Genomic DNA, 23,837 nt, shown 5'->3' with positions numbered 1-23,837 from the left:
CAACGATTATTAAAATTATTATTACTGTCATAATAACTATTATTATTATTCTTAATCTGCTTAACCTCCAGGGTTGGTTTTTCCCTTGGACTCAGAGATGGATCCCACCTCTACCGCCTCAAGGGCAGTGTCCTGGAGTTTCAGACTTTGGGTTGTGGGATACAACTGGGGAGGAGACCAGTACCTCTCCCAGGCGGCCTCACCTGCTATGCTGAACAGGGGACTTGCTGGGGGATGGGAAGATTGGAAGGGATAGACAAGGAAGCGGCCGTGACCTTAAGTTAGGGACCATCTCGGCATTTGCCTGGAGGAGAAGTGGGAAACCACGGAAAACCACTTCCAGGATGGCTGAGGTGAGAATCGAACCCACCTCTACTCAGTTGACCTCCCGAGGCTGAGTGGATCCCTCGTACCACTTTTCAAATTTCGTGGTAGTGCCAGGAATCGAACCCGGGCCTCCGGGGGTGGCAGCTAATCACACTAACCACTACACCACAGTGGCGGACATTATTATTATTATTATTATTATTATTATTATTACTATTTTGTTTTACGTCGCACCGACACAGATAGGTCTTACGGCGACGATGGGACAGGAAAGGCGTAGGAATTGGAAGGAAGCAACCATGGCCTTAATTAAGGTACAGCCCAAGCATTTGCCGGGTGTGAAAATGGGAAACCATGGAAAACCATCTTCGGGGCTGCTGACAGTGGGGGTCGAACCCACTATCTCCCGGATGCGAGCTCACAGCTGCGCGCACCTAACCGCACGGCCAACTCGCCCGGTATTATTATTATTATTATTATTATTATTATTATTATTATTATTATTATTGTTATTGTTATTGCAGCAGCTACAGACAAATCTGACTCAGTGCTGAAAGTTTTCCATATTGGCCAAACTGATGTTTTTACTGGTCACTTCCTTCATACCGTTCTGCAATATTTTCCATTATCTCCCTACTGACGTGAAAATGCTACTTGAACGTTTCATTGTCATAGCGAGGTACTGTTTCTTCTATAGGCGGAGAGCGAGAGAGAAAGAGAATTTTGGTTACTAAATTATGAGTTACTGGTGCATGTAGTGAAAATAAATATCATTTAAACATAATTGCAAACAAGTAAAAAAAATAATAACTTGCCTAAATAATGTTCATTTTTCGCTTTTGGGATATTGTAATATATCCCTAGATCATCTTCACTGGAGTCCGATCATCATCAGAATTTATTTATTTTATGTATTTATTTATTGGTTATAGAATGTCCCAGTGAGCTAGTGGCTCAAGGAACCGAACTTCAAAATGGTCATGCATCATTCTCGTTTTTATCTCGTGCCTCTTACTATTAGTGTGTAGTGAAATATGACTTTTTAACTTCTACTGTATAATTGTATAACAACGTCGTACTTCTATTTAATTGTACGTGTAACATGTCGTCTGCTCGTGCCAGATGATACCGATCAGCTGTTCACGCTTCACCAAGTGACAGCTATGGACCACAATGCACAGCTCACACTTATTTTGGTGTACTGCGCATGTCTCTGACAAACAGTACTTGTTCTGGAGCACGAACTGCTTTGCCAGTCCGCAAACTGGTTCAGGAACGGTCCACAGTCTGTTGGAACAACCGACTCCGAGTCCGCGTTTGAGTTTGAAGTTTGTTGGAACGCTCTTTCCGTACTGCGCATGCGTCCGCCAGTTTGCAAACTGTTCCCGTTCTTGTTGGAACAAACCTAATCTGATTATCCATTCATCGAAATTGTGTTGGGTTTTCTACAAGCGTATGGGAATGGTGTGACAGCAACCACACTCTCGTTTATCAACACATAGCATTCACGAAGGCCAGCAACACCTTGTACTTCACATTAACGTTACTTCAGATTAACACAAAAAAGTAAATCAATAATTAAAATATAAGACTTAATTTGCACTTGTTTGTTCCTTTCTAGCACTTTGGGTTCCTTTTATCCTTTTGTGTTTGTTCTGAGTTCCTAGTATTTTACCACCTGTATTCACCTTTTTTGTCTCTTTCCTCTTTTCCCACACTTCTCACATGAAGATGACCCCTCAAAGAGTATTGAAGCCTGCCCTCCTGATGAATCTGGGAAGCAGAAACGACCTAATTGAGGGCTGAGAAGAAATGAATTTAGAAGAACTGTGATTAATACACATTAGCTTTTTACTTACTGTTTTCTGTAAGACCTTATCAAGCTTATCTGTAACATTTATCTGTATTAAGTACATACTGTCACAGTAAAGGAAATTTTGTAGTATCTATATGCACCTATTTTGACATTACAACCTAGTTTTGTCTTTCTGAGCCTATAAGACTCTTTTTTTTTTTTTTTGCTTTAAATCATATTGTATTTAACAAAATAATTAATAATGTATTATATTGTTATGTTTTCACAGTACATATGTAAGATAAAGATGCAACCCAAGCGTTAACATTATTGATTTTATATTATTAAGTTTTTTTATTTGGGATTGGGTAGCTCAGGCGGTAGAGCGCTGGCCATCAGAGCTCAAGTCCGTGGGTTTGATCCTGGGTCAGTACGGTGGTATTTGAAATTGCTCAAATATGTCAGCCTCGTGTCAGTAGATTTACCGGCACTTTAAGAACTCCTTCCAGTACCTTGGCATCTTCGAAAACTGTAAAAGTAGTTAGAGGGACGTAAAAACAATAACATTAATATTAAATTTATTTAAGTTTTCACAATATGCTTCTAAGATGCAAACGAAGCAGCAGGTGTGGGGTTGTGACTCAAACGTGGAACCAGGAAATGGTGGGTTTTACCATTACCCCAGTGCCGTTTCTATTAATAGAATGTCACAGAAGCCAAGGGTAGATAACAATGCTGTATTTAAGATGATGGTAGTAAGAAATTAATCAATTTCCAAGAACTCATTGCATCATGAGCATAGACAACTTCCTTGTCTGCATTAATGAGGCAGTTGTTTGCAAATTTCCCGTGTTTTCCAAATGATGGATTTTCTGCCAGATGTGCAACAAAGAGTAAATGTAATTTTTTAAAATATAACCTTTCTTGTCACAAATTGCATCAACCTTACATTTCTAATGCCCTTTATAAACATGTAATGTTTTCAACATAATATACAGCCTATGAAAATGTAAATCAGAGCACTAAATGGGCATTTGCCAGCTACCAGACTCCACAACCCACTATATTTAAATACATACTTTGCCATGCCATTTCATATAGCAGTGGACATCTGAAGCGAAGTTTTAAAGCTGTCATTTGTTTACTTTTGCAATATCAAATTGTAGTTTAAGCAATTTCTCTGTATTATTGATAACCCTTTTTTTTAATCTTTAGGACAGCTCATTTTAGTACTATCAAACAGTTAATTTAAAGGGTAATTAAAATATTTCAATGCTAACTGAACCACATTTTAAATCAACTTCAGTAAAAACTTATTTCAGGACATAGTCTAAGAAATGCTAAACAGCATTGTCTACATTGTTGTATTTTATTCTGTTGTAGAATATTATTTCAAACTCAAATCTTCCATTGTCTCTATCCACACCCACAAATTATTCAAAAAATCTAAAGCAAAATTGGGAACATAAAGAGATATTTTTAGATGATCTAAACATAATTTTATTGAATCAGTTTCTAATAATTTTAATTATTTCTGAGCAACAAAAGTAAATATGCATTTTCACAAAGCATCTTCTTTAGGTTTCCGTTGATAAGAGGAGTCATTTAGTTCCACACTAGAAAGCATCACTACATCAGGAAAATACGAAAAAGAAACAATCCCACAAACAAATTTTGCTTATACAACCTTTTCCTTCAAAAAGAAACAATCAATTTATTTTGATATGTGTGAAGCATTCGCATCTGCTAGCACTCCCTAGAATGTAACTGAAAATCCAACAATAAAATCAGTTTCGGAAAAATATCGCAAAGAAAAAATACTATCATAATCAGCTTGGAAAGGCGTACAGGTCCACACTCGATGAAATAACTTAAGTGCTGAAATAGGAGATTCTTGTAAATGGGTATCAGTACATGAAACCATCAATGAACTAGGATGGAGCATATCAAATTTAATTCAATGGTAGAGAAGTTAGATGAAGAGAACCCTCTAAACTCCCATCTAATATCTTCCAAGGAAATGGAGAAAACAAATGCTACATCAGTTGTCTACTTTGTAAACTCTGGTCTAAGGCTATTGTATCTTAATGATGTGAAAGATGAAAAGGTGTTACTACTTTACACAGATGCAGCAGCATTTACAGCATGTCCAGCTTGAATGTACAAAATTAATATCTTGAGAAGTAATAGAGACAATCATAGATGGTTTGGTTCTACAAGTAGAGAAACTAAAAATATTTTTTTATATATCTAATACATCTCAATATGCGCACCATTAATGAAGCGACAGACATTGAAACTATATTCCACTTCTTGCCATGTGTTTTGCTGCATTGCAGATGTAGCATTTGCAATAGTTAATCAAATGTTGCACTTAAAAGTGAAAACTGCATTTAACGTGTGAATTTTTAATTAAGTATGCATCCCAATATATAGCTGGCATGCCAGATAAGTATCCCATCTGTCTCTCTTTTTTGAAGTTTAAGCAGCTCAGACAGCTGTGTAGCACAGCATGCATCCTGTTCGTCTGTTAGGCTTGTTAGGCTTTTACAACATTGTTTTTGGCTGGAGTATCAACTGCGACTAAGTGACAATGTTCCCCATGTACATATCAATCAGGAAATGGCACAGACACCTTCAGGAAACTGGCAGATCATTTTTGATATCAGGCCACAACACTAAGCACACCAACATGGGGAGCAGTGCAAGAAAGATTTGGCATCTCTTGCATTAGGTATGTAAAGAAACATTTTGAGTTTCTCTACTTGTAGAACCAAACCACCAATGATTATCTCTATTACTTCTCAAGATTTTAATTTTTATTTTATTATACATTCAAGCCAGGCACCCTGTATGTTAGCAGCTGTAAGCTACTCAAAGTGTTTTTCCAGAATTGAATATGCATTACTTGTCTCACACATGCTCTACTTCAAATAGCAGAAGAAATTAGAAAACAGTTCCCAAAAGTGAATGATTTAATTTCTTCAGTAAAGAAAGTTTAAAAAAAAAAATCAAGTACTTTAAAGAAAAGTGTCTAAGTCTACCCCTGCCTCCAGCACCTATTTTAACAAGGTGGGGTACATGATCACAGACTGTTCAATATTACAATGAGAATATCCAGTGTATGGAAAACATTGTCAACAGCTCCTCAGAAGATGACTCAGTGCATTAAGATGGCCCAGAGTGTACTACAAGAGAAGAAACTAATGGACTGTCATTAAATCAATTCATGCCAATGTATATTCTTGGCAAATATAAAACAATTATAGTCATTAAAACTCAGTCTCACTGAATCAATGTCTGTGTTTACAAAAGCAGTGTGTCAGCTGAAAAAAGATAACATAACATCACAGAAATTGTTTTCTAGAAACTGCAAAGAATGCTTGACAGAAATCTGGGGTATACAGCACACCTATTGAAAAGCATGTCAGATATTTTTCATGGGGTGTAGTGCAGACCTACCAGAAGGATTTAATCCTGTTAGGGTTTCATTGTTCAAGTATGTTCCAGTCACTTCAGCAGATTTTGTTCATTCTCTGCATTCAAACTAATCCTTGTCCAATAAAAGACAAACTTACACCACAATATTTGAAAATGTTGTTAGTGATTTACAGTGCAGAAAATTACAGCAGAAACAACAGTGAAAATGACAATAATGCATGAATAAATTTTTTGTTGCACTGATCAGCTATTTGCCACTTTTAGGGATTTCATCTCAACCAGATTTAAACTACTGTACATAAATGCTACATTTTAATGTATTACATGCTCTATTTCCAGTATTTAAACAAAATATGAACACATTATACTATTATTTCTACTTGTACAGTAATCCTTCAGATATATTTCATTAATATACTGTAATTTTGCCCATTTTAAATTAATGACTGAGCAAGCTGGCCATGCGGTTAGGATCTCATAGCTGTGAGCTTGCATTCAGGAGATGGTGGGTTCAAATCCCACTGTCATCAGTCCTGAAGATGGTTTTTCCATGGTTTCTCATTTTCACATTAGGCAAATGCTGCAGCTGTACCTTAATTAAGGCCACGGCCCCTTCCTTCCCAATCCTAATCCTTTCCCATCCTTGTGTGGCTGAAAACCTTCAATGTGTTAGTGCGACGTTAAACCCTAGCAAAAATTAAATCAATGAGAACCTATTTTAAACATTTTCCCATCTACACAGGCATCTAAAACTTTTTTTGGGACTTAAAAACCCAATGTCTAGTGATTAATGAGCAGGGAACCAATCTATTTGAAAACAACAGTATATGAAGATGTCCTTTTGGTTTTCTTTCTATTTCTCCCTCTTCCCACATTGACTTATCGCTGTGTTTATCCTATTATGGAATTCTTTCTCCTGTCTTTCTATATATGACTTGATGTTAAACAACTGTCTACTGTGTCTCAAACATGTTGAAATACCATTCATGATGCACCATCATAACCCAGTATGAACAGATTGTTTAAAATGATTATAACATGATTTTAATCAAGAAATATTTTTAGCCTAGGCCTACATTCATCATAAGAAAACATAAACTGTATGTGTGTGTGAGAGAAAGAGTGTGCAAGTTTAAAAATAAAAAAAATTCATACGTCATATCGAGGTGCACCAACTCTTCACAGAAGGTACATCATGGAGTATTTTTTCCTATTTTCAGCTTCTCGTATCAGGGTTACTAAATTGGATGTTGAACTAACAGAGAAGTTCTGCACTCAAGATACTGCAATGTTGTTTGCTCACATCCCAGTTTTCCTTCTATATATATGCAAGGATGGGAAAGAGTTAGGATTGGGAAGGAAGCAGCTGTGGCCTTAATTAAGGTACAGCCAGCAACATGAAGGTGGGCATAATCAACCTTATGACCCTGACAGGAAAGGCACAAGAAGTGGTGGATTTTCTGGAGAAATGGTGTGGTTGAGCAAAGTTAAATGGAAGGGGGAAGGCAAGAAGAGAATGGGGAAGCAATATACATTATAGTGGAGTAGTGGCCAAGAGGCGAAAAATGGGTGAGCCTGATAATTTCAAAACAGCTGAAGGAATATGTGGATATGGTAGAGTACATCAGCGACAGGATAATAAAAATTGGATATGGGAAAAGGAATGAAGAAGGAAAGAAACTAGTTGAATTTTGTGAGATGAATAGAATGATTGTAAGCAACACATGGTTTTGGCAGAAAAACAGCAGGAAAATTACATGGGTTGATTTTTTTAATAGTGGCAACTATGCTGTAACAATACCGTGAAACGTAGCCAGGCAATATAACATATACCTAGGGTACCTTAGATGGCCACCCTCCCTCAGCCTAAATGAACTTGCCCTCCACCACGCCATGCACGTGTGCAGCGACAACAACAAGAACGCAGTTTTGAGCGCGCGCTCATGGAGTACAGTTGTAATGATTTCGAAGCAAGATCAGAGGAGCAGATTGAAAGCTGAATGCGCTAGAGGCAAGGCAGTGTTACGATGGATTGCAAGAGGCTGGCGGTGAAAGTGCTTTACCTTACCATACTGTAGCAGGGTGGTTCAAGGCCTTCAAAGACGCACGACAAAATGTGACAGACATGCCACGGCCTGGTCATCCTGCAGTTAAGTGATGACGATGTGCAGAATGTGAATGTGTTGGTGCTGGCAGATCAGAACACCACAATTTGTGCATTGGCCAACGATACAGGGCTGGCGTCTTCGACTGTGCTGCTAATCCTGAAGAAGTGGCTGGGAATGCAGAAAATCGCCTCCAAATGGTTCCACATGACTAGACTGAACATAAAAAATGGCTGCGATATGATGCAGCTCGTACGACTTGGAGCGCTATGAACGTGAAGGTGAGGCCTTCTTACAGCGGATAATAACTAGTGACGAGACCTTGGTCGGAGCTTATGAAGTGCAGCTGAAACGCCAATCAAATTAGTGGTGTCAACACGGGTCACCGCAAAAAGTAAAGGTTCGGCCAACTGGAACTAATGTGAAGGCCATGCTTATCGTTGCCTACAACTGGAATGGTGTTATCATAAAGCATACTGTTCCCCAAGGACGTACTATTAATGCGGAGTATTACTGTGCATTTTTGCAAACGAATCTGGTAGCAACTCTAAGAAGAAAACGAGGACACTTCCTCAATAACCCACCCATCCTTCTGCATGACAATGCAAGGCCGCAAGCAGTGGGAGCTTTCTCAGGAAAATTTTTATTGCCTTGTAGTATCCACACCATTTAATGCTTCTTATTGAATAATTGCAGCATATCGTCGCTGCCGGGACAAAACCTCCTATGTGAAATACTTTAGCTTAGAACTTTGGTATGTAAGGCTCTGTCATCTAAGGTGCAATATTGTGTGAATATTGCCAAGACATTCTCGCTCTTCATAATGTAGGTGCTGCGGGTCAATATATCTCCAAAAATATTATCACATGGGAGGTTTTGTCCCGGCAACGACGATATACTATCATACATCTAAATTTACACTAAAGCATTTTTTTTTTTTTTTTTTCAATTTCAAGCACATAAGACTTTGCCAGAATACAAACACTAACCAATGCTGCGCTCTTTTTATGCCTGGAAGAAGTATGGAATTTCCACCCAGCTTAATATTACAGCATGTAAAGTGTATTACATTCAAAGTGTTTATAAGTGAAGTTTTCGTTTTCAAGTCACTTATCTTCAAATTACAAAGATCAAGATTTTGGAGTTAAGAATTAAAACAAACTACCTTATTATTCATCAAAGACTAATTACTTATACACAAATCCTACCTAGTTCAATAGCAAAACTTACAAAATTACCTTGAGTTCAGATGGTGTAATATTTTTTCCACTTTCTGTCATAAAAGCGACAGGGCAATAATTATACACAATCACATCTTGGAAAAAGTTGTTTGGATCTCCACACAAGTCCTTGAAAAGACCCCAGAATCTCTGTCCACTAACTTCAATTCGTTTGCAAGCAAATCCCATCACGGGTCTGGATGGGTTCTCCCTCTCAGGACGTCCTACATCTCCGATGATACCCATCCAATCTCGTACAATATTTACTTCACCAAAGGGAACCTGAAAAAATAAAATAGATTATAACACTGCTCTACATTAGCCTTTGAAACTATCGCCTGTCTAACATGCTACATCATAGTTGTATGAGAAGAAAGATAAATAAATTTATAAACAACATGACAATGAAATGAAATGGCGTATGGCTTTTAGTGCCGAGAGTGTCCGAGGACAAGTTCGGCTCGCCAGGTGCAGGTCTTTTGATTTGACTCCCGTAAGTGACCTGCGCGTCGTGATGAGGATGAAATGACGATGAAGACGACACATACACCCAGCCCCAGTGACAGCGGAATTAACCAGTTATGGTTAAAATTCCCGACCCTGCCGGGAATCGAACCCGGGACCCCTGTGACCAAAGGCCAGCATGCTAACCATTTAGCCATGGAGCCGGACAACATGACAATGACAACAAGAGATGAGAGTAAAATTCAGGCCAGTAAGATGAAGTTCCTGAGGAGTATAGCAGGGAAGACAAGGGAGGGAAAGAGTAAGAAATGTTGAGGTCAGAAAAGAAATAGGGTTAGAAAAATGAGTGATAGAGGGAAGGATACCAAAACAAGTATTGGAGGCTAAGATAGAGGGAAAGAGAGCAAGAGGAAAGCCCAGAGCAAGATGGATAGACTCTGACAATAACAGTATAAGATGAAGGAGATTGCAATGGAATACAATTACAGAACAGGAGTGGTGGATGGAGAGGCAATGGTGGAGAAGTACCATCAACACATCGACCTGGAAGGAGCTGGACAAGGGGACATGAAAATGATAATGAAAACAAAACTTCAATTATCAGTTGAAAACACTTTTGATAATGATGATTATTACTGTTGTTGAAAAGGGCCTAACAGGGTCATCAGATAAGTTTCATCAGCTAGAGCAATTGAGCACAACTTCATCATCAATATACAATACCTCTTGACGATTCATTTTCTCTTTAATTGGTTTAGTCGTGCTAAATGTTCTTCAGCTTTACATCTATGTATATAAAATAAAGAGTTTTGTATGTACACTGCTCAGAATTTAAAAAGAATGGTAAAGGTCATGTTCACAATAACAAGGAAATGAACTTTTTAATTTTCTGTATGAAAAACATCACGAGAAAATGGCTGAAGAGAATGTAATGAAAATTGTATGTAAAGTCAGAAAATGAGGCACTACATCTAGGCTATAAATAATTTGTTCACGCTGAGTGAAATGGTAGTTTACACGAAGGCCTAAAATTTAATTCTCAAATATCTATTTTATTAGTGGTCCTATCAATAAATACGTATATTACATAACTTAGGTTATATAGAATTACATTTTCGATCATTTATGTCTTATATATTTTTACCGTACAGGCTATTATAACAGAGATATTCATGAATTTTGATTTTTGTTGCTAAGTCCATATCAATGCCGAACTGCAAGAAAGTGGGAGAACAGAATTGAATGAACATAGGTATGTAAAGTCAGGGAATAAGGCACTACAGTCTAGACTATAAATAATTTTGTTCATGCTGGATGAAATGGTAGTTTAGGGGAAGGTGCCTAAAACTTAATTTTTAAAGACGTATGTTCTTGGTCCTATCAAAAAGCACTACACAACAAAAGTTATAGAGAATACAATTTCCGATCATTTATGTCTTTTACAGTCTTACTGTACCAACTATGGTAATGGAATTCATGAATTTAGACTTTTGTTACTTAGTCCATATCAATGCTGACCATTGTTAACATGGAAATATTGCTCAATCATCTTAACTGGCAATGGTTTTGTTATGATTGTCGTAAGGTGTAAAACCACGTGGTCATTGGTCCATAGCGACAAGAAAAATTGTAAAGATGACTATAAAAAAAAAGAAAAGAAACGTAAAGGAACAACTGCTTGAAGAATAAGACAAGAGGGAGTCGTGTAAGAAGGAAGGACTCCCTTTACATTACATGTCCTAATATCACAGAGTCAAAAGAAAACTAAACGTGAATGCCTATAAAATTGAAAGCTCATAAAAGTGATCAACAATATCATTACACTGTCCAATGTTATGATGTGATTTGTCTATTCTGCTGCCACTTGTCTCTGATAGATGGGATTACTGCTGAGTCCCAAGTAAAACAGCATGCCTGAATATTAGCGGCAAGTAGCTGGAGACTGACAAATCTTCTCAAACATTTGTAACATATGATGACCGAAAGCCAATTGTAAAAATTTTTAAAATCCTATACTTTAATTGAGAAATGCCTTATGGAATGGTGAAAAATGCTGCATTCATTATCTATCCAGTGCTCCTCAAAGCTAACTCAAAAAAAGCCAAAGGCATCAACTGGGACTTCATATTATTACAATTTGTTTCACGTTGCACCGACACAGATAGGTTTGATGGTGACAATGGGACAGGAAAGGACTACAAGTTGGAAGGAAGTGGCCTTGGCCTTAATTAAGTTACATCCACAGCATTTGCCTGGTGTAAAAATGGGAAACCACGGAAAACCATCTCCAGGGCTGCCAACAGTGGGGTTCAAACCCGCTATCTCCCGAATGCAAGCTCACAGCTGCACGCCCCTAACTGCGTGGACAAGTCGCTCAGTGACTTTATATTACACTGTCTGTCTGTTCAGTCACCAACCTGCTGGTTGAATCCTCAAATAGCACCATCAAAGGTTATGTGGTTATAAGGAAACCACAAAGCAGAAGGCGGCACTACAATGTGGCATACAAGGCATGATGAAGAATGAGATAGATTACCACAGCTTTCCTCACTGGGCCAGAATGTGCTTCCACAGCATGACTGGCCCTGTGAATACCACCTTTCACAACAACCAGATGCACTAGTCACGCTCTGAATGTCATTCTTTATCATCACTCAGCTCCACCCATACCTCAGCAGCTTCCATGCTGTCAGCAATAAATGAGATAAAACTGAGACTTTCACAGGAAGCTACTTTTTTTTTTTTTTTTTTTTCGTGGGGCTTTTGCCAAAGAAACAGATGGAAAATACTGCATCTATCAAGAAACAGCAACAGACTAAACTAACTAGGTCCAAAGAATAATAAATAAATATTTACATCTTTACCTAATTTAAAGATCCAAACAGTTCTGAATTCAAATAACTTTTCAAATTTTCAGAGGAAGCCATTGCAATGCAATTTAATGTAAGCCTAAACTCTTTAGTGACTGCAGTTATCCTAGTAAAGATTCAGTCATCCTCTAATACATACTGGTGATCAATAAAAAGAAATGTAACCCCCTTCTCATATCAACACATGTAGCCTATGTCCACATTTAATTACTTTTATTGGTCTTAGATTGGGCAAAATTGAGGCCTTAAGACACATGCATGTAAGATGCCATAAATGGTTTCAAATTCTTTTGTGCAGCCAAGATAAATAAAGAATTCAATAACAAAATATAAACTTATGTAACAAGTAACTTACTGAACAAAAGTTATGGACTATATACCAGTAACAGATAACAATGATTAAGAAATATTTAACAGATTTCCCCCCACATTAAAAAAAAAACATACCTACAAGGTTCATCACCAGGTTGGCTGCATAGTACAAGCCATGTGGCTGTAAGCTTGCACTCAGGAGATGGACGGTTCACATCCTACCGTTGACAGCACTGAAGGTGACTTTACATGGTTTCCTATTTTAATCTGAGGCAGATGCCCAGACTATAATTAAGGCCCTGGCTGCTACAATCCCAATCTTAACCCATCCTTACTCCATTTTCACCAAAACCTTCCTGAGTAAGTGCGATGTTAAACCACTAGCAACAAAATAAATTATAGGACCTACCTGTGATTATGAGCAATCTCATTCATTCCTTATACAGTGCAATAGGACTATGTTTCTTTCAATAAATCACTGATAGACTAGTACCGTACAGAACAAACGGTAATTTTTCTTTTACACATTAATTAAACAATGTTGAAGAAACATGAAAAATAATGTTTAACTTTTTTTTCAATTTGCTTTACGTCGCACTGACTCAGATAGGTCTTATGGCGACGGTGGGATAGGAAAGACCAAGGAGTGGGGAGGAAGCGGCCATGGCCTTAATTAAGGTACAGCCTGGTGTGAAAATGGGAAACCACATTAAACCATCTTCAGAGCTGCCGACAGTGGAGTTCAAACACACTATCTGCCAAATACTGGATACTGGCTGCACTTAGTGACTGCAGTTATCGAGCTCGGTTTAAACAGCTTTGACAGACATTATCATTGTTCTTGAATTGTTGGTGTCTGTGGTGGATGATATTTTCAATTTGTTGCTGATTCTGCATGTATCTTCTGCCCAGAAAGGTGTTTAATATTTACATGATAACCTATTCATTGTGTTGCCAAAGCAGCTGTACCATTTTGCTACTGCTTTAGATGCTGTATAAATCGCCATTATTTACATGGTGTAATAAAAATAAGTTCTGGAACTGAAAGTGGAAGCCTTTATCATTACTGACCTCATGCAGGCATTCTCTCCATACTATGTGTTTATACACCTCTTCTTTTCCAATCTTTGCATTTAGATCTCCAAGGATCATTTTCATTTCATGTCCTTGAACTTTGTTGATTTTGTCCTTCAATTTGGAGTAAAATGAATCTTTCTCCTCATCTTCTGCCTCCTTTTGTAGGGGCATACACACAAACACTGTAACGTAACATTTGCCCAAGTCTCAAAGAGTACATCCTATCACTGATTGCAGTAAAGTTAATCACGCCTTGCTTTACAGACTTTTGTGTAAGAAATCCTGTGCCGTCACTGCCTTCTTCTCCACTGTACATCAGGATATGTTGTCCAGACACCATCATCCCTTGCCCCTTCCATCTTAGTTCCTGCAATACTGCTATTGTATAATCTTCACTTCATACTTACCCAATTCATTCCTTAATTCCTTCCACTTGCCAGGTCTCTTCAATGTCCTCCAGTGGTGGCCGGTGGACCGTTAGGTCGGGGGACGGGGGGCGCAGTACTTTTTCACACACCTCTTTCGTGACAACTTTGACAGAAAAGATAAGAGCAAATTGAGATCTTAAGGCTGCCCTTATCAGCTGTTTTTGCCTTTATGATATACAATAATTACATTTAAATTGATACAGTCACTGAGGATTTGATGTGAAAATTACGTATATACAGAATTAGTCAAGCTTTATTTGCCAAACTAGATTAAATGGAAGTAAATAAGTCCCCTGGAAAAGTAATTGCTCAGAGCTATGAAGGTTCGAATATGATAAGAGGGCAACACACAGGTGTACAGGCAAGAAAGAAGGTCGTGTACAAAATGCGCACTTTGTTCATTGTTACGCCCATCAACTGAACTTGATTATCGAGCGCTGTGTAACCCAACAAGCAAGTGAAAGGTTTTTAAAACAGCAATTCAGAAGGATTTTGCACATTTTTCTCGAAATCATCCAAACGGACAGTTGTACTAGATGAGATCGTTCAGAAACAAGTCCCAAAAATGTCCGCAACTAGATGGAATTTTTGGGCAGGATGTGTAACAACTGAGTAAAGGTTTTGGATGACTGTAATGGTTACTCTGATTGTCTCAGAGAAATCTAGTCACATATCAACTGAAAGCGTGTGGAATAGTTCGAGTCTAAAAGCTCGTTCTGTATAGTTTTAGATAGTCCCAGAAAAAGACGACTGTTAGCTTTTTTCAATGTGCCCCTTTAAAGTAGAGTCTAGCTCGAACATTAAATTACCCAACCCACGAAAAATTCCAGGATTATTGGATTAACTGGTTTCATTGTGTCCTCGCAGTGTGAACTCAGATTTTCCACAAAACTTAATGCAGTCAATCAGTTTACTGAGTATTTAAAGTTAAGAACTTCATATTTAGGTTCCGTATTGAAGCAGAATTCACATCAAAGAAAAGTACAATAAGTTCCACCTTTTCAATACATCGTGATTTTTTACCTGGACATGTTCACACCTTTTGTAGATAGATAATGTATAATTTTATATTCACTGTTATATCATACCTGAAGTATTGTAAGGTTTATTGTCCTCGATTAATTGTTCTTGGCTGATGATGACAGGTACACTGTCGAAACCGGTCCCGAGTGTATAAAAATGTGAAGGTTTAACTGTAACGTAAAACTGTCACATAATATAATGTATTGAAAAGGTGGAACTTATTGTACTTTACTGAGTATGTAATGGTTTTTCGATAGGTCTTCATTGAACTGTTTAATTTTGAACCTATATGGACTATATAACTGGCACCTGATGTCTACCTTACCAAGTATCGCAAACTCAATGCTATTGTTTATATGCTTCTCATTAGATTTATGTTTTTTCTAAACTCATTCAAGAGTTTTAGGTCCGTAACACCAGTTAATGTCCACGCGAAATCAGAAGAATTCTTAACCAAACCTGTGTAGCAAAAGAACGCATTTCTTATCTCATATCCACACAACAAGTCTGCATGCTTGTACGATGTACGATTTACTTTTGCAAGGATTCTGAACCTGTGTAATATTTAAATTGGGTTTCAGCCGTCCTAGCCTTTTCAGTTCTAATTTACTGTCAAAAGAAATGTGTTCCCCTTGAAAATAGCGTCCACAGAATTCATTTTCAAAACCAGGAATAATTAATCACCCTAAAATGTAAGCATTATCAGAATAATCAAGGGTTATAAATTTCATTTTTTGTTCCGTATTGAACTGAGATTACATATAGTTTAGTTAAACAGAATGTTTTATTCCACCTATTCAATACTATACATTAATTACAATGCCTATGTTTACATCATAACGCGTTGCTAGGGACTAGTTTCGACCCTATTTGGGTCATCATCAGCCTAAATAAAGTCGAATGTCCTGGAACATTATCTTCTTGTGAAGCAATAAAATTAATAAAGTGAACTATATGTTCAATACAATAATAATCATTGTAAAATATGGTTAAATGCATGATATGTTATATGAGGTTAAAATGCCATGGTACCAATCAATTAGATGAAAATAGTCAATAAAATGTTCAAGTTTAGTGTACATATGTCGCCAGTAAATCTATAAATATAGTTAAATTCTATCACACTGATTTTACAATGGTGTTTAAGATATCACATAACATTAAATACTGTGTAATAATAAAAGTATAGATTTTCATAGCAGTCTGAGTACAATATACAAATTGCTTCCAGTGAATTCTACAGCTCAATTGCACCTTCTGTCAAGAGAGTGATTATTTATTTTGTACAACATTGGCGCAGAGGGTATATATAGCTTGCTCGAAGTTCAAATATAATATAGTTTATGATGGTGCAGAAAAAGATATATACAGGCTGGATATAAGTAGGTTCTTGTAGAATATAAAGTTCTGCATATGGTGAGAGGTGGAATTCTCAGTCCAAGATGGAATCAAATGGAACCTTGCACGGCAATGTGATCAGCTTGAACGGTGGTGTGCAACTGGAATGAGTACGTGTTGGGACTAATTAAATTGTTAGTTGAGTTTGATGAATAATTAGACAGTCACTTCACAACAGCGAATGTATTTACAGGACTCTCTCCATTCATTCAGAATGATTTAATTCAAACCATCTGCACGATAATGACCACTGAAATAAAGATTCAGGTTGAGGAAGCTAAATTCGTAGGAATTATGATCGATGAGACTTCTGATGTTTCAAGCTTTTCAGTTATCTATTGTCCTCAGATATGTTCATAATGGTGATGTTGTTGAAAGATTCGTTGGCTTCTATAACGTGAGTTCTGATAGGACAGCAAATGCATTGGTGAGACTTGCGATTGAGTGTCTGGATAACTTTGACTGCCGCAAAAAATTAGCTGCGCAGACTTTTGATGGAGCGGCGGTGCTTGCAGGTCAGCTGAATGGTGTGCAAGCTAAATTAAAAGAAGTAGTTCCTGAGGCTGTATTCACCCACTGTTACGCTCACAAGGTTAATTTGGTCCTTTCTCAAGCCGTGTCATGCACAAAAGAATGTTGTATATTCTTTGCAACAATGAGTGGCTTTGCGACAGTTTTTAGCAATTCTTCTAAGAGAACTAGCCTGCTGGACAGTATCCTCAAGAAAAGGTTTCCTAAACAAGCTCCAACAAGTTGGAACTATACTGGCCGTTTAGTACAGACCATCGCGGAATATCATGCTCCACTCCAAGAGCTTTACGAAAGTATTTTGGAGGAAATGGAATTTCAGTTCAATTTTCTTCTGAATGATTTTAATGAAATATTTTCATTGACATGTTACATATTATTATTATTATTATTATTATTATTATTATTATTATTATTAGAAAACATACATATAACATACAACATCCTTCAATCTAAGACCCTAGACATTGCATATTGCACCAGAGAAGTGAATTCTTTAGAAACTAAAGTATATATAATGTGAAACAGTGGATTTACTAACAACTAGAACAGAACAGAAGAGAAATTTGATCCACCAAGGAAGAGAGGAAAGGAAGAAACTTCATTTTCGGTTCAAGATGAGTGTAGGAGGGTTTACCTGGAAATACATGATATTATTTAGCACAGTTAAAATATCGCTTCTGTTCATTAGGAGATCTGTCCTTCATTGAAATGCTTGATTGTAAGAAATTTTCTTCCTTTCTGGCGATTATCCTGAAGAGCAATTCAGTAAATTGATTGAAGTTTATGAAAAATATTTTGATATAGTATGACTTGAATCTGAATTGAGGGCAATGTTCTCTTCTGAGCACTTCAAAGATAAGACTGTGGCTCAAATTCAGAAATTCCTATTGACCAGTGGTCTCCACAGCGGTCTTCCCGAGTTTTATAAGTTGTGCACATTGATTACAACTATTCCCGCTACATCATCATCTGTAGAACGCTCTTTCTCGGCCCTAAAGCGAATAAAATCTTTCGTCCGCAATTCTCCAAGTCATCTCTCTGCATTAGGAATGATTTCTATAAAAAAGGATCTTCTTGTTGAGATGAAAACACGTGAGGACTTCTACAGTGACGTCACCACCGAATTCTGTAAAAAGAATCGCAGGGTCAAGTTCACCTACATGTAATTAGGGTGAATAGAACTGAAATTTACTTAATACATTATGTTACTGCATGGTTACTAGTTGCATGCCTCGGTGGAGATTCCAGGATACGCCACTGATAGTAGCAGCTGGAATTGATAAAATTACTGAGGATGTACTAAAGGTAATGGGTTGAGAGATAGTACCATAGTGGTAGTGATTACTGTTTTAAGAGGAAGTACAACTAGGCAACCATCCTCAATATACGGCTATATGACACTAATCAGAGAGAAAAATGGAAGGGGTCCGACACTTCAAAAAATTAAGATATCAACCAAAGAAAGACAAGGGGCACAAAGGCTGTGAAAATGAAAGACTCCCTAGGATTCGCAGCCTAATACTGTTGGGGTCAGAAAAGAACAAGAGTTGACCAAGGGAGGTTGGACAGGATAGATGAAAGTGAGGAGCTTGGCACAAGTAGAAGCAATGCCAGGACTCAGCTAAGGGTCCTGTGGTTGTCATGCTGAGAGCCCCTGGGACCCCTTTTAGTCACATCTTACAACAGCCAGGGGATACTGTGAGTGTTATTCTACCACCCCAACATATCTGAAGTATTTATTTCATTACTGTTTACATGAAGAAGATAGGCTATACCAAATAAACGGAAAGTTGCTATAGTATTCCCAGGATACAAAGAAAAGGGTGATAAATATAAAGCAGACACCGGTACAGTAAGTTAATTACAGGCCAGTCAGTCTGACACAAGTCACATGTACGCTCTGAGAAAGCATTCTTTCTGATTATATATATTATATTAAACATATTTGCAAAATTACAGACTGATTTGATAGAAGGCAGTTCGGGTTTAGTCCAGTGAGCCTCAACTCGTAAGATTTCCAGCAAGATATAGCAGATATTTTAGATTCAGGAGGTCAAATGGTCTAACTCAAATCATTATTGACCTATCCAAAGCTTTTGATACAACAGATCATGGGACAGTACTGACGAAAATGAGGGCTATTGGACTAAATAAAATAGTGATTGAATGTGTGGCTACATTTCTAGAAGATGGAACTCAAGAGAACTAGATTAGGTGAAGCATTACATCTTTTCTAACAAGAAGCATAATATGGAACTGCCAAGAGTGCAGCTGATCCAGAGTGTAAATGACAATATGAACTGCAGCAATTGGAGTGAGAGAAGACAAATTGAATGAATGATGTTATGTTGCTAAAGATTTAAAGAACACTACTTCTGTTACTATTCTTATGAAATTTAGTTGATGAAAGGAATCTTCCTTCAAGTGGAGCTCAAATGTTGGATTCTGTAAGGGGACAAGAAACATAATGAAAATGGTGGCTGTGAGTTCTGCAGAAGGGTTTCAGTTTAATGAATAACACTGCAGCAGACACAAAGAAATAAGTTAATTCTCTTCTGCTTGAAAACATTTCACATCTTTATTAATACAGCTTGTTGGTACACCTCTTGTAGTGAAATCTTGGCTATGCCTTGGATACCACAGGACAGCTGACACTCGTGCTACGAAAAGGGAAAATGTAGAATATTTGCGGCAACAACTACCTTCATGGTCATTTTTATAATCTTCAGGCAGGATTGGTAAATTTTGAAATTACTGCACACATGACTCTAAAAAAGCCTGCTGCATTGAAACTTCTTTACTTGTGGGAGATTATCATCTTACTTAATAAGCCATTAATGCTGAAATTAAGATTAAGGAAATTATTCAAGAGAGTCTGTTGTTAAAACCTTACAATGATGCTATTGGGTTTAGACTCTGTTCAGCGTATACACAGACTAACAAGGAAGTGACCATGCCTAGTTTCAAAATGGGAAACCGCGTAAAACCATCTTCAGATCTGCTGACAGTGGGGTTTGAAGCGACTGTCTTCTGAATCCACGCTACCGGTAAGAGCTACATGCCTCAAACTGAGTAGCCAACTTGTTTGGTTATTTACCAATACAAATTCTCACTTGAAATGATCCAGCTTTTCAAATTTTGTATTCTCATCTGGCATTCTACCCTTTCATGTTTCTTTGCAACCAACATCACATCAGTCTTGGAAATGTATGTTTACAAGTCATATGGCTGCATTATTTTCAACCTCTTTACAAATTAAAAAGATAAGCGGTTTTTCTCCTTTTGGCCAATAACTTAGTTCTCACAGAAATTTGACTCCAAATGAATAATTCTGTAACTTAATCTACCGGCAAAGTGAAGGTATTATTATGCAATATTGAGGGTCTTTTAAATATCACGAATTCAACACCAGATAGCATTTTCGATAATTATGATGCCGTGATTATGGTAGAAACTTTCTTGATTACAGAATGGTCATCGTCTGTCCACTACACAATCCACAAATTGGCAGAGCAAGGTCTATTGAGTAGGCCAAAAGGTGGTATAACATGCTTGCTAAAGGCTATATTTGCTCCGTTCAAAGTTCTGTACACATCGAATAATGTCTTGGTGATAGATACAAAACTGTGCGTGTTTATAGATGCATATTTTCAGCCAGAGTTTATGTCTGATGAAATTATTGATGAAATTGGCTCTGCCATAGCTGTAACAAATAAGAACGACAGCATTATCCTTGCAGGGGATCTAAATTGCCGGACTGATGTAGCAACGTGGAAGTCGATGGAAGTTATTAGCTACTTGGAAGAAGAAGGTTTGACACTGATAAATAAGGCAGACAGTATATAACATACTTACATTGTAACGGTACCAGCATCATAGACTTGGTATTCACGAATCAGAGATAAACTGTAACTAAAAGTCAAAAAAATCATCCCAAACGTTAACAGGAAACACCAACTAGTGGAAACAACCTTTCTTATTGGATATGGTAGAGATCAGAGGGACTCGGAGGTTATTAAGATATCGAGGAAATTACAGAATGAAGCAATAAGTGAATTGGACAGTTATGAGGTTCTTAAGGCGAGTCAAGGATGCGATTTGGATGAGGCAGTGACGAAGTTAGAGCTTCTATTACATAATGCTACCTTGCCAGTGGTTTATAGAAAAATACAGTCAAAGCCATGGTTCAATGAAGTCTGTTACTGGGGCTCGCAGGGCTACACAAGACGCTCTACATTTAGCACTAAACTCTCTAACTAACAAACATTTACAGGTTTATTCTAAAATGAGGAAGGAATACAAATCTATCATAAAAGAGACAAAAGAATTATACCAGGAACAAGAAGAAAAACGTCTGATTGAGGAAGCAGAACGAGATCCATACAGAGCTCTAAATCCTAGACGACCCAAATATCCTAGTAACATTCCTATGGAAATTTGGGAGAACCATCTTAGTACTGTTCTACAAGAGAAAGATACGCACCTTTTAGAAGACAAAGAAAGCAATTATGGATTTGCGGTGGACCTGGAACATTTTACAGTTGAAGAGGTGGTGGCAGTAATTAATAGTTCTAAAGATAATAAAGCCTCTGGTCCTGATCTCATTTACAATGAACACCTCAAAACTGCTCTTCCAGTGCTCAAACAAGCTATCACTTCTATTTTTAATGTATGCCTTCAACAGGCAACGATCCCTAATCGTTGGAGAAGATCTACGGTCATAATGATATATAAAGGCAAGGGAAAATCAGATGACCCAAATGCATATAGAGGTATTGAGTGCACCATGTTTAAGACCTTATGAAAGCTCCTGGCTAATCGTCTAATTAAAAAAGTTGATGACAGACTTCCAGAGGCACAGTTTGGATTTCGGAGAGGAAGCTCAACAACACAGGCAATTCAGTACCTTTTAAATGATGTCGAGGCTGCTCTAGCAGTCTCAAGAGGAAAATTACATGCCATTTTCATAGACTTTTCCAAAACATTCGACACTTTAAGCAGGAAGATTTTGTTGGAGAAATTAGAACAATTGATAGGGAATAGCAGCTACATAACACGACTCATTAAAAACATACTGGCCTCAAATTGCATAGTGATAAATGACAGAATAACAACATCTAATCCTATAGAACAAACCACTAGCGTATTACAGGGTGATCTGTTGAGCCCATTGTTATTTGTCATTGTGACTGCTGATCTGTACAGAAAGAGTAATTCTGTATATGTATGCAGATGACATAGTGTTGACTTCGAGTTCAGAAAAAGAGCTACAAGTAGCTTTTAACCTAATGATGACATGGGCGGAAAAGAATGAGCTTCGTTTGAACGAAGAAAAGACAGTTTCTATGACATTTAGGAAGGGTGGAAGGTCAACAACTTTCAGCGCAAGGAATGGTCCCCTGCGAAGTGTGAAGAGCTTCAAATACCTGGGCGTCACATTATAGTTTTCTGGCAAGGATTTTACGCTGCATATTAGGGAAAAAGTAAACGTGGCAATAAAGACTATGAATGACATCCGGTTCCCACACAGGCTATCACTAAAGACATCCCTGGAATTGTTTAAACTGAAGGTAACACCCGTTATAGCTTTTGGCCTTGAAATCGTATGGCCTCATTTAAAGAAGAAACACGTAAGTGTTAATAGAGAAAGTTAAGGCAACCTTCTTGAAGAAGATTCTGTGTGTTTCTAAATACACCCTTTCACGTCTGATTTATGAGTTAACAAGGGAACTGTTCTACATAGAAGATCTTCGGCTACAAATGCCTCTTCCGCCCATGCAAGGATATGATCAATTACTGAATGAACAAAAATTTAAAAAGAATAGCATAGGGAGAGACTTTTATGCTACGGATGCAATGGTCTATAAAGACTGGATGCGAAAAGAGTATGACCTAAGACACCTAGTCACTAGGTTCGCCGCACATGGCTTTCACTGCAAACTGTGTATAATGAAGCGGTTTCATCAGCCTGGTCTGAACTGTGTGTGTGTGATAGCTGTGGAAACCCTTGTGATCGATATCATGCTTTGTACTGCAGGCTTCGGTGAGAATCATGGAAGGAATTTTGTTCAGACGAGCATTAGTTTGTGTAATTTAATATTGTACTATTGTGACATTGTATTATTGCTTTATACAATTGGCCATTGGCTGCAATATATGTTTTATTTAATCTAAAATCACTTATAATAAGCATTAATTAAACATGTATCTGCAGAAACAAAGTCAAAGGAAAAAAGCAACTTACACCAGTTTGTGACATTCCCCATGGTCCTGGATTCATTCCAAGAAACATTACGTTCTTCACTGAATTACAAAATTTATATACGAATTTAGAATGGACGGCATATGCGTAGTCAATAGGGTTATAAACGTAAGAAACCGGACCTCGGAATACCATTGACGTTATTTTTGTAGCCAGTTTTCGTTCTATTTCAAGTAACTTATCGGCAATGGTTGCTTCATTCTTTTCAACAGTGACATTTTCTGGAGAAGAACTCGGATGTACAATCACAGTAGTCTCCTTCCCGAAATATGGGCACTCCGTCACTACTAAAACAGCCTTATTAACCTGAGTATTATCACCTTCAAAGTCACTATCCGTATCCAGTCTCATCTTCTTTTCAGGAGACATGGATGTAGCCTATTACTATATTCTGAAGTCGTGAAATTAACAAAACACGCGGCACATTTCTTCTTGAAACGCTTTTTTGCGAAACCTACTACGACCTCTTGTGATACTACATTTTAAAAAAAACTACCGTATGTTATAGTTAAAAGAAGGGTACTGGATGCCGTGAGGACGGTGTACAAGAATGCCACACGGTACAGATGTCAAGACTGATTCA

General features: G+C 37.6%; 1 protein-coding gene across 1 annotated transcript in view; it reads right to left on the bottom strand.

Moving 5' to 3' along the window:
- Smug (Single-strand-selective monofunctional uracil-DNA glycosylase) overlaps positions 1–23,822 on the bottom strand; it is a 35,103-nt gene extending 11,281 nt beyond the window's left edge. Inside the window, exons 1-2 of the mRNA XM_068228141.1 lie at positions 23,237–23,822; positions 8,907–9,170 (exon numbers count right to left, since the gene is read on the bottom strand). Of these exons, the coding sequence (XP_068084242.1) occupies positions 8,907–9,170; positions 23,237–23,623 (651 nt within the window). The 5' untranslated portion in view covers positions 23,624–23,822. The remainder of the gene's footprint in view (positions 1–8,906; positions 9,171–23,236) is intronic.
- Between the last annotated feature and the right edge of the window lie 15 nt (positions 23,823–23,837).

This window comes from Anabrus simplex, chromosome 1, assembly GCF_040414725.1.
Source record: "Anabrus simplex isolate iqAnaSimp1 chromosome 1, ASM4041472v1, whole genome shotgun sequence".
NCBI lineage: Eukaryota > Metazoa > Arthropoda > Insecta > Orthoptera > Tettigoniidae > Anabrus > Anabrus simplex.
Note: the sequence above shows the minus strand (reverse complement) of the source record. Positions and strands in the feature narration are given on the sequence as shown.